The 12,661-nt window shown below is 33.7% G+C and overlaps 1 protein-coding gene across 50 annotated transcripts in view; it reads left to right on the top strand.

Moving 5' to 3' along the window:
• RIMS2 (regulating synaptic membrane exocytosis 2) overlaps nt 1-12,661 on the top strand; it is a 456,016-nt gene that overhangs the window by 299,971 nt on the left and 143,384 nt on the right. For 48 of the 50 annotated variants that reach the window (XM_038164450.1, XM_038164024.1, XM_038164200.1 and 45 more), the window contains 3 exons: nt 8,097-8,162; nt 8,757-8,864; nt 12,506-12,571. The exons of the other annotated variants lie outside the window; for them this stretch is intronic. In XM_038164450.1, the coding sequence (XP_038020378.1) occupies nt 8,097-8,162; nt 8,757-8,864; nt 12,506-12,571 (240 nt within the window). The remainder of the gene's footprint in view (nt 1-8,096; nt 8,163-8,756; nt 8,865-12,505; nt 12,572-12,661) is intronic. 50 annotated transcript variants of the gene reach the window in all.

The raw sequence follows: 12,661 nt of genomic DNA on the forward strand, positions 1-12,661 counted from the left end.
GATTCTCTGAACACGGTTTTACATGTTGCCTGTATTTTCCAAAACACACAGAGACATTCCCTTTTTCACACATGGTGAGTGGTTGCTTGTGCAAGCAATTTATTGACTAGTTATGCCTCTGTTGCGGCATGCAGTCTCTGAACAGGAAAATACTATTTCCAAATATTTATATTTTTTTATATTCATTGTGAGTTTGACAGTGATTTTATGCATGGAAAAATTATTAGATTTCAATTTTTTTTTAATTAGTATTTATGATACTGTCTCTGCCAGATAATTGCTCCTGAAAACTTCTAGAACTACAGGCAGTTGGGGGAAGTTGAAAAACTACATTTTTGTATAGGTTTGCAACCTCTCTATGTGTTATCCACACTTGGCTCTGAAAACAAATCATATATTTCCTTCCCACAGCTTTGATGGCTTCTTGTTTCCATGAAACAGCTTTTGAAGCTGCTTGCAAAAAGGGGATTTTGAAATAGTACTGTCTTATAGACATACTCAGTTGCTAAGTTAAAGTGTGACTGAGAATATGAGTAAGAAAATTCTTTCCTTCCTTTTCTAGATAATTTAGCATTAAGTTCTCTAAGGTACATTGCACAGAGGAGTTAAGTAAAACCCCGTACAAAAAGTCCAATGACCTCAAGTCTAATGGCAGCGAAACATTCCTTCTGAATGCATAGTTAGAATAGAAACTAAAATTATTTTTAAAAACCCTGAAAGACACATTTGGAGATAATTAACTGTTTAAATTTGTATCTGTTGTTATATTAACAAAAGTGTGAAGTTGCACTGCTAACTCAAATGGAGAAGCCATGTCAATTTTTTACCTGTATATTTAATATAGGTCTGCTAGTTTATCGTTATCAAAATGTGATGTTTTTTGTGGGTACTCACACTCTTATGAAATAGCCAAGATTTGTAATGTAAAGAAATATGAATGCTTATGACCTAATATGGACCCAAGTTCCATAAGAACATTTATCTGTAATGGGATAACCTTGTAAATGTCAGTTTCACATGTTTTGATAAATTTTCTAAAACTAATTTTACCTTACTTGAGAAACTGAAACGAATTAAACTATAGAAACATCTGAGAAAATTTTGGAAACAGTTGGATTTATTCTCAGAGTTTTATATTTAAACAATCAATATGTTTAGGTGAATTAGAGGAAAAATGTGAGAATCTTAGCATAGTTCCAGAAAGAAAAAAACAAACAACAAAACCACCAAGTTACATCTATGTGTTTCTGAAAGGTATATCAGCAGTTAATAACAAATACCAAAACACAGTGAGAAAATTGTACTCAGGCCCACAACTTCAACAAACTTAGATATTATTTAGCAACTATTAATTTAACTATATTTGATATTCAAGATGGGTTCTCCCTGAGGAATAACATTGCTAGTGTTGAATTTAGCATAGGTATGTTAAGCCAGAGCATGCTAAGAATGCCAAGCTCAAATAGTCCTGCAGCAGAAATGTATGAGAAAGCTCCTGAAGTAAGTGCTTTTCTGAGAGGCACTTACAAGAAAACAAGAGAAAAGGGAAATTATCCACTGTTTGTTCATCAAAGCTATTGCACACTTTCCATTTGAAAGAAAAAAAAGTTGCTACCTGTTTTGTTGAACTAATAGGGTAGTTGTAAGCATGGTTATTAAGAGAAATATTGTATATTATTTTAAAATCACTTCAAAGATGTTATCTGGATGTGCTGGGACTAGCAGGACTGTCACACCCCTGTTACTGAGAGGGGATTTCATTCACATATTTGAATACACACTTGGGTTTTTTTTCATTCTGTTGAAAACATGTGGCTTTGATTTTTCTGACATGAAGTGAATGTTGAAATACATGCCAAACAATTCCGTTTGCTATAATCAAACCAATGAGGACCAAAGTAATTCACTACAATGAGCCTGTCAAATGTTAGCTAAAGCACAGAGTAAATATCTTCTTCTATTATTTGACACAAAATTAAAGGTGGGCAAGACCAACATAAATTTTACATTTCTAAATGTCATCTTAAACTGCGCAGTTGCTTTATCTATGGGTAGAAGACTCCTAATCTAATACTGTTATTAAATAGATGCCAGATTAGGTCAAACTAGGCAAAGATTTTTTGATACATTTTTCCATATTAAAACACTGAAAAGAACTGATTTTTTTTTCAGTCCTTGTTAAATACAGAGCTGAATAATATGTAACTAGGCAGCCATTTATTTATTATTTAGTTAAATTTTACTGTAAAATCATTTAAATGCTGGTTAAAATACACAGATATTATAAAGTATAAAGGGTTCCTGATGCTTTATTTGGAAATTTTGGGATAATTTTTTCAGGTTTCAGTTGTGTGTATTATGTGGGTAATGTACCCACATGGGATATGTAATGTCACTGCTTTGCTTCTTCGAATACCCAGTACAGTAACATAAATGCTTTGCTGAAAATTTGCTCACAGCTATAGTGTAAAATGTTTGCATCAGTTTGAATCTCAATAATTGCAGTGTGTCTTTAAGTTCTTTTTCTCCTTTCAAATCACTGTTTAATTGCACAATTATCTGCACCACCCACCTAGTGCCTCCATGAGTCTGCTGAAGGATGATTGTCTCCAACAGGGATGGCGGAGTAGGAAGGTGGTAAAAAAGAAGCTTTGAGCCAAATTTAAAAAAAAAAAAACCCACCACCAAGAGTCATAGATATATTCCTCAGAATAAAATGCACAAAATGCACACACACACACAAAAAGCCCAAAAAAAAAAAACCAAAACCAAGCCTGTGTTAAAAATAATGCAGTTCTGATAAAGGACTTCAGTGTGGCACCTTTGGAGCAATGATTTAAAATGCAGCATGGGGAGCACTGTGATAATGTGATACTGATTTTCTTATTTAAAGTCATCTTGATTGAATGTGTGTCAGCTGATAATTTTCTGCTGATAATTGCTATTTCACAACTAAAGTCTTCAAATTGTCAGTTACATTTAGATGGAACATTTCTAGGATTTCATCTATTCCAGGAGATTAGCAGAAATTTCTATAGAATCAGTGTAACAAAAAGCATCCATTACTGGAAAAATTGTTGATGGTTATAAATAAAAAAAAAAAAACAAAAAAAACAAAAACAAAAACAACCAAAAAAACCCCTGTGTTTTTTTTCTTTAAAAACCCCAATTATTAAATAAAACTATTCTAATAATGTATTCAATGAAATGTAGCAGGGGAAATTACATAACCAGTGCTTTATTCTTGAATGGCATTTGACATTTTCTAAGAGTTAAGAGCTTGACTTCACATTTTGTTCACATAGTTTGTTGGTGTGATTTGCCAGGTGTTTGGGAAGCAGCATAGAAAACATTCTACCACAGAGAACATTAACTGTTGCTTTTTTCAGATGAGAAAATAATCTTTTAGAATGATATAACTGGACCCTGGAAAAAGTAACTAGTTTTAGTAGTAGTTTTTTCCATTGTTGAAATGAGAAAGCTGCTCATAGCCCTGTGCCTTTTCTCTGAATCCACATCGGTTTTTTATACCTGGCTCCTTTGCCCTTGAAAAATTCTGTGCTCAACCTCACAGTCAATGTGATCCCAAGCACAATTTTTTACTTCCTCCCTTCCCACAGGGCTTTCCCTAAATTTCATATGGCAGCTTTTTCTTTTTCTACCACTTTCAATGGCTCTTTCCCCCCTAAATTTCCAACTGGTTGACCCCAAGAACCACCTGTTTCTTACTCTGCAGTCTGAGTAAGCTAAGTTCTCTTTTATTGCATTGCTAGTTTTTCAGAAAATTGTAACTTAAGAAATTGGGGGGTATTTTGTTAAAGGCAAATTCATACCAGTAAAAAATTATGTTTCTTTTTTAACAATTTAAATAATTTTATAATTTTCCTACATTTAATTTGTTATTTCAGTTGAAAAATGTAAAGTAGTGTTACTAAAGATAGAGGATAATACTATTGCAAATGATACAATATATTGCTTTAACTGCAATCAGATAATACACTGGAAAAACCTGAATATGGGAATAATAAACAGTATAGGATGAGAGGAATTTCTTGTGTCAACTGAGTTTCATTCATGCAGGCTCTGACAGAAAAGAACACAAAGACTTTTGCATTCAGAGTTATCTATGGATATTCCAATAAGCACAAGGGTGTAATAATGCACAGTACTTTTGCCTTTCCACAAAAACACTTGGGAGTCTACTGCCCACTGTAGTAGTGAAAGTGGAATGTCAATCAAATTTTAGGATCTGGTCACAGAGAGAGAAAATTGAATGGAATACATTTTCTCCTAAATGCCTCTTCTTCACTGTTAAATAAAATATCCCAAGCACTAGAGAGCAGGTTAAACTCCCCTTGCTGCATAGGAAGAACAGAATGGTATTCCATGAGGCTGCAGTGAGGTACTCTGTGTGTGAGTGTTTTCAAGCGTGCTTCTACGACTCTTCTGGTATGCCTAGCCTGATCCTGGATGCTAAGTGCTTCCAATTTGGCAATCTAATCAGTTGCTGAATCACTGGTTTCTTACCCTAATGGTTCACTGAATTTTGTAATAAAATGGACAAATAGGTGAGAAGTATCAGAAAATTTTAAAGTAATTTTCTGTTCAGTTTTAAAAAAAGGAAAGCTATCCTGTTACCTATGTACCTGGAATCTTCTTGTCAGAACAGTGGAAATCACTTTTCACTTGATGAGGTGTGGAAGAGGAGATGGTTGTGTGTGTGTTTATAATAATGATCATGTTGTAAAACCTATAATGCTGCCTGATTAGACTAACTTCATTATTATAAGTAAAATTAATTGTTGCTGCAAATTTTCTGTCTATTCTATCTCTAACAAAATAGGTAATGTTTCATAAGTCTGTGAAGATGCAGGTTAGGTTCATTTTGCCATACCATCATTTTACATACTAGTGCCATGAACTACTATAATGTAGGAAGCAAAGAATGTGTGATAAGAGGCTAGAAATCTAAATCAAGGTTGAAAAAAATATATATATATCCTGGAGTTCTTTTGTCATATTAAAAATCTGACATATCAAAATTATGTCCATGTCTCCACTGTCTTGTGAGCATTCCCATGTGCATGTAGGGTAATGATTTTTATTAACAGCTCAAATGATATATTTAGTTGAGATGGAGATCTGGAACATTAGTGGAGTTTTTTTGCACTTAGACAATGCAAAGCTTAATATTTATACTACATTATAATACATTTACTTTATGATTTTAAGTGGTTTATACTGGGGATTAGCCAAATAAATGAGGTGTATGGTTCAGTTTTGGACATTGAGAATAAGTCATAGGCATTTTTGGTGTTGCTAACATATTTATAAAAGCATGAATAATTTATTTAAACCTAAATATATAAAAATGTATAGTAATATATTTAATGGTAAAAAAATCAACTGGTGTGGTATTGGCTGGATGCTCAGAAGAAAGATGGCATTGAAGCATTTTGCTCTGCATGTTTAATCTGGTTGGATATTAAGAAATATTTTTTCACTGAAAGAGAGAAGAGTCTAAGCATTAGAACGCACTCTCTGGGGAAATGGTTGAGTCACTGTTTCTGGAAGTGTCCAAAAAACAAGTAGAAGTGGCACTTTACAATATAGTTTAGTGGGCATATTGGTATTTGGTCAAAGGTTGTGTTTGATGATATTTGACAGTGATTCTATGATTCTGTTGAGTTAGACAGCATGGTTAACATGGGCTCTGAGAAAAAGGGAAAAGTATGAATAGCCAGTAATTCCAGAGGGTCAGGTCAAGTATAACCTCAAGCTAACCCCACTCCTGTATATAGATAGACAAAGTTCTGGATGATGAGGAAGCTTATTTCAAACTTGTTACAAGTTAATGTATATTAAATTGCATAAGTGGTTGCATCTAAGTGCCATTTAAGTGCTATCATACTCTGAAATTCTGAACAGAAAGAAAAAAAAAAAAAGAAGAAAAAAGGGAAAAGGTTGAACTTCCTGGCAGAAATTCCCATGAAAAAAAATCTCAGAACTTGGTAAGGACACTGGAGTTCTGAGTTTCTATAAGTATTAGAACAAAACTTGATACCAGAAGCTGGGCAATCAATATAGTTTGGTGGAGATATGAAAAGTTGTTAGGACTGAAATCCTGAGCAGAACATGAACTGATGGTCTCTCATTCATCTACAAGTAAGTGAAGTGAACAGTCTGGGGTGTTCCTTCTTATAGGGAGTAAGTAATCTACTTGCAAATAGCATGTGCTTTTCTGTGCACATTTGTGTTCTTGTGTTCTGCAACACATGTTCTCCTGAAGTCCTAGTTTTGTTTAAGATGCTGATTTTTAAATAATGGTTAAATATATTGTATTTATTGATGTCATATATTTTTCAAAGACTACCAGGAAAATTTGTCAGCAGTTCACTGGAAAGATAAAGTGAATTGTTAAAATTAAAATGTCATCTACCAGCTGGAAACACTTCATTGCTTATTAATAGCAGTGCAAGAGTTTTGAGATGTTAATTCCAGGGTTGCACCTGAATAATTTAAAGGCATATTTATGTGGACATAGCCTAAGAAGGTATCCATGTAGTGGAGAGAATAACCCGGTATGCAGTTGTTTGCCATCATCGTACATTTAGTTCCTGGTGGGTAGACTCCTAGATTTTTATTTGCTTGTTCTTCCTGTGAGCGTGCCTATATTCCAAAGAATATTTTAAGATCATGTTGAATTTTTTTTAGTATTTCTTTACAACATGGTGACTGACAGGCTGTTATGGGTAGACTGCTTTTGGTACTTAGGTCTTTACATTACTTTAGAAACATTCATGGTTTCTCACAGCTTGCAGTGTAAACTCTGTTACGATTTTAATAATCATTAGTCCTTCTTTAAATTTTAACTACACCATATCAAATTGGGCCCTGTTGAATTGTCTACAGCTCCTCATTCTTGTAACAAACTGCAAAGTTTAAATTACATAATCAGGGATTTAAGTTAGTTGTTTATAGCGGAAACTCTTTTGCATTCATTTGACAAGAAGTGATCATGAAGACATCTCATACCATATATATATATATAATTGACTTAATATAAGGAATATTTTCATATGGGTGATGGTGCATTTTATCCTCATGCAAAAGAGGCAAATATAAGTGTGGGTAATATACCTACTGGTAACAGTGTGTTTGATTCCTGGAAAAACAATAATAAGCAAATTAAGATACAAGAAATAAAAATGAGGGATGTTTCCATGTTTCTTGTGAAGTCAATTTACACTTCCAATGGGGACAGTTGTGATTAGACTCCCTTTGAAATATCCCACCTTCAGGGAAACTGTAGTCACTTGTTACCTTGTTAATGGTAAACCCGTCTCTTTTCCAAACCCTTTTCCCTGTACTGTGTGCATATATTTATAGTAAAAGTAAAATGACTTTGTTCTATTTTTGATAATTGGAGATTATCTATTGTAACAAATATATTAAAATAAATAAATTTTGACATTGTTTCATATTACAAACAAAATATAAATAACTTAGTTTTATTATATGAATTGCATATTCTTATATCGGTATTTTGGCATATTCTGGTACTGATGTTATATCTCTTAATTATTTATTTAAATAATGAAACACTTTGATCTAAATTCACCTTTTATCACAATATGATCAGTATTAGGAGAACTTACACTTAGAAATGGGAAAGCTCTGGAGCTATGTGGGGACAGATTTCAAAATGGTGGTAGCCTTTTAGACAGATTAGATAAATCTCTTTCAAAGATGTTCATACTAAAGTTATGACTACCTTCAAACAAGGAAATAAGCAATCCAACTTCTTGAGTTGCTTTCAGAGATTTATGCATTTTTTCTTCCTAACTGAAATAGTGCAGAAAATCCCAAATTTTAGCTATCTTCTTGATCCATAATCCCCCACTGGCTTCTCAGAATAAATATGTGAATCATCTAGATAATTTTATGTTTAAAACCATATATCATATTATTTTGTTAATAAGTCCAGTCTTAAACCATTATGTTATGATTATAATGTTTTCTGTTTTATGTTGTGTATCATTCCTTCTCCATCTCATTGTCTCATATCTGTATTTTTTTTTCTGCCATCCCCTCAGTCATTATGTTACTTTACCTCGTTCCCGGTACACCCAGTCCTCAGATCACCATTACAGGGATGTCAGGTATATGTTTTCCTCTGTGTGACTATGTGTGGGTAATGCATGTACTTCTGTGTACCAACATGTCCACTTCTGGTTTTATTTGTCTGTGTATAGTGGTAGAAAACTTAGAAGTTGAGTTAGTGTCATCATTAGATTTGTTAATATAGTGTGCACACAAACACTGGGTAATTCTTCCTGTGTTTCACTTGAATATTTTATCACTGCCAATAGTCTATAATTGATGATCCTCAAAGATAATTCTTTATTTACATTACTCTGATATCTGTTAGAGAATATATAAAGAAAATAATTTAAACCAGCGAACACTAATACCTGCTAATACTGTGATTTTAGTATGCATAAAATCATAAGTGAGTAGCTGTGTTAAAGGTTACAATAAAACTGGCAAGTGATACCTTAGTCTTGTAGCTCTTGTAGCTGAGAGCCAATATACTTTAATTTTTAGAAGTAGTTTTGTAAAATTCACTGAAGTTCCAGTCATGTTCTGTTCCAGTGTTTTGTTCTGTTGCTGACATTGCTTGCTTTTCATGTTGTTTTGTCTTCGTTTCATCTTTTTGTTGCTTTTCATTGTGTTCACCCATTCTGTTTTGGCAGCCAGGATCACACAATGTATCCTCTGTTTTGTGAAGATGCAATCAGATTGCTCCGCTCCCGTACGATGTGCCGTACCTATTCTGAGGGTGCTTACTATGATCTTGAGAGGTATAACTGATGTGGAGTATGCCGTTAGCTCTGCCACACTGACACTGCCATGTTTGATTTACTGGGGATGTGATCTGTGTTTTAACAGATAAACACATGCAGTGAATATGTTTTTATAATACTCTGATTTTCTATGCAGTTTTCTTAAAACTGACTACTTGGGACCATGGGTAAACCCCAAGAGGTACCAAATGGCTCTGCAGAAGCCAGTTTTAAATAGATTATATGGATATTATATATCTGTGTCTTTTGTAACCCTTATTTTTGCTGGAATTTTCCAGAGTGCTTGTAGTATTTATTATTCTCTTTGAAATAACAAGGAAAAGCCTATCTACTTTAAAGTACACAGAAAGAGTGTCTACTGAAGTCTTATACTTTGCTAAACTGAAAAATAGAGTGAAAAGTAAAAGTGTATGCTTATGTAAGCTTATGTTGTATATATTTGTATACTGCATATTCTGTGACTTAGGAATACTTGTACACACAATACCTGTGTGTGATTGCTGAACATCATAGTTCCTATTTACACATAAAATACATGGAGAGAGAATTTGAGCCCATAACAATTTCTGTGAAATAACTTACCACTTGAAATACAGTGGCTTTTAAGTTATGCTGCTCAAGTACTGTAATTAAGATATTTTCAGAAATGTTGCAAACAGAAAAAGTTTACATAATTGTTTGTAAATAGAAATAAGAATATCAAACTGAACACTGTAAGCCAATAAAAAGGAAGCGGTGACTTCAGATCAGATACAATGGTTGATAGAGGTGTTGCTGTACAAGAGGGGCCATGTAAAAATTTCCAAAGCAAGTAAAGAACTCTTAATATATTAACTTCATGGCTGCCCTCTGGATATGAATCTGAGAAGTTCATTAATGTTTGCTCTGGATTCAGATCATATGTCATCCTATTTTTAAGTGAATGTGAAATTACTTTTGGATGCAGAAACAAAAAAGGATCTGAAAAATCCTTTGAAAGAAATATTTATTTTTTAAAATTCTCCAAAGCTATATTAAACATTTTAACTTTTAGAACTCAGTCAAGCATTTGCTTTGAAATGATGCTGTTTTACATGAAACCTAGTATAAAGGAAGTGGATAAATAGTTCTGTCCACATGTAGACACTTGGATAAGGAGAGCGATTTTTTTGTTTGTTTTCTTAAAATGTGTGATGAAGTGTGCTCATTTGTATGCTACTTCAATCATTAATTTTTATACACTTTTTTTTGCCTTAGATATATTCTCTGATTTGCACTAGTTTCTCTAAACCTGTTTCAGATTACTGGTTATGTTTGTGGCTGTTCAGATATCAGTGAAAGTTGGAGCTAAATTCAAATTGTCTTACTTTGAGGTTCTGACTTGTGAATCTCAACCTTTGTTTCTGAAATTAATCTCTCAAAAATAAAGTAAAATCAATGAAAAAAAAGGGGAAAAGTTACAGTACTTCATAAAGATGAAAAAGCTAGGATTAAGCAGTTGGAAAATCTTTTCCAGGGCTTTGTGGAACAGAAGGCTATTAAAGCTAATTCTGCCTGGGATCAGAAATGAAAATCTGACATGAAGTGGGATATTTCTAGCTCACTGTTAGAACAGTATCTCAAGATTCCTTGGGCCTAGAAACTGATCCTCTTGAATCCAGGCTGCCTGAGGGTAACAGTAGCATTCAAGTTACTTGAGTCATCCTACCAGATATGAACCCTTCTACCTCACTGCCACAATTGTAGTTCCTGGATTTTCATCCTTTTTGTCTTCCTGTATTCTAACAGCAATTTAAGAACAATTTTTAGCATAATTGTTATCCAGTTTCTCCTTAGACATTGAAAAACACTAAGTAATTTTCTATTCCTCATTTTTATTGTAAATAGATGAACAATTACTTTTTAAACAGTATTTTCTCTTTTATCTTTACACTTTTCCCCATTTCAGTGCTTACTCTTAACTACATTATTTTGTAGGCCGAGGTGTTTTTCCTGTCTTCTTTGTTCCACCTTCTTAATCAATGTCTTCTTGATATCAAGCAACCACATCTCTTCCTGCCTTTCACTTTATCATGCATATGAACATTTCCACTATTCACCAAAATAGCAAATATTGCTCTGTACGGTCCAGCATTCAGGAGTCTCTCATCTGGGACAGAGAGTTTTTTATCTCATGTCACTCTGAATCCATCAGTGTCTGTGTCCTGCAGGCAAATAAATAATATAAACGCATGAGTCAAAATGACTTGCCTTTGTTATTCATGGCTTCTTTTATTGCTTATCTTGTAGTCATTCACAAGCTACCCCATTAACTCTTGTGCTTTCTTGTAGCATTTTTTTACTTTTTTTTCTTCCCCAGAGAGTGACTACTTGGTTCTCTTTCGTCTTTTCTCTGCTGAAGTTTGTGTCAGTCACTGTTTATCTGATATGACAGACTTCAGTTCATTAGTTCTAGGACACATTTACATTATCAAAGCCCTTAATTTCTGAGTTCATTCTTAGGTTATAATTATGTTTTTCTGATAGCTCCCCCTTTTGAAGAAGTCCAACTCTTTCACTCCCAAAAGCAACAGCAGCATTGACAAGATGTTTACTTCAGCAGATTCCTAAGAAAGGCAATAAGCATCTGTGCATCTTCAGTGACTTCAGAGCCCTTAGGACCTGGAGTCTTCCCAAGAACATCCTGCTGCTCGGTGCCACACCCCAAGTTCCCTTGACTGTTCAAAGCTACAGTCAGCATGGTAGGACCAGCTGGGATCAGTTCACCCTGCTGCAGTTCATACTGCATGCACACAAGGCATCATGGCTGGACATGTTGAGCTTTACTTACACTTTTATTTATATCCCCCAGTTCAGAATTCTGCAGAGTTATATGGACTAATTCATAATTTGACAGAAACACATTTTGAATTGGCTGATGCACCAGTGATCTCAAAAGCAAAGTAATGTTCTCAAGGTTCTTATTCTTAACCTTGTCCTCGTGTTAAAAAAAATATTAGCAGTTCATTCCAAATAAAATTATGCTGAAAACATCACTGTATGAAATTCATTCTCAACTTACCTACCTGAGAAAGCTCAGCTTAATCAGCAAGAACACCACATTTGCAATTTATTTTTTCCACTTAGCCTTTGAGTTTAGCATTTGTAGGTCCATAAAAGCTGGTTTGTGTACGTTTTGTGCGGGATGTGAGGTTTCTTTCAGACAGAATGTCTGTTGTTTCACTTAAGGAAATTAGATTTTGCTTCCATTTTCTTTCCTGACTTTTGTTTTACCAGCAGACATTTTCTAACATCAAAATTCTACTTTTAGGTAGGATTTGGTAGGATTCTCTCTTGTTCAAGTACTAGTTTTCTGTCAATGTAGCTTTTTACTTCTATGAAATACATGTGCATTGATCAAGTGTCTTTAGTAAGTTGTTAGGTATTTCTGAATAGAATTTGTAAGCAGAATTATACATTTCATATATATATATATAAAAATATATATAGCTATATATATATATATATTCTGAATATATATATATTCAGAGTATATAGCTGAAATGAAGACAAATGAGCTCTATCTTCATCACATCCTAATAATACAGTAAGGGAATGCATAATGAAAAAAGCACTCTCTAAAATGTCTGAAATATCTGTGCTATTTATTCCACATTCAGGAGGACTAGGCAGGAGAGAAGAGTGCCTAATTCATATTATGATGACACAGCCTATACTCCTGAAAGGTATTTTAATTTATATAGTAAAAATAGATAGAGTTGAGTAATAAATTTTTATGAAGCGTAGTCTAAAATTCTAATTGACCTAGACTAATG

The sequence above is a fragment of the Motacilla alba genome, chromosome 2 (genome assembly GCF_015832195.1).
Source record: "Motacilla alba alba isolate MOTALB_02 chromosome 2, Motacilla_alba_V1.0_pri, whole genome shotgun sequence".
NCBI classification, from domain to species: domain Eukaryota; kingdom Metazoa; phylum Chordata; class Aves; order Passeriformes; family Motacillidae; genus Motacilla; species Motacilla alba.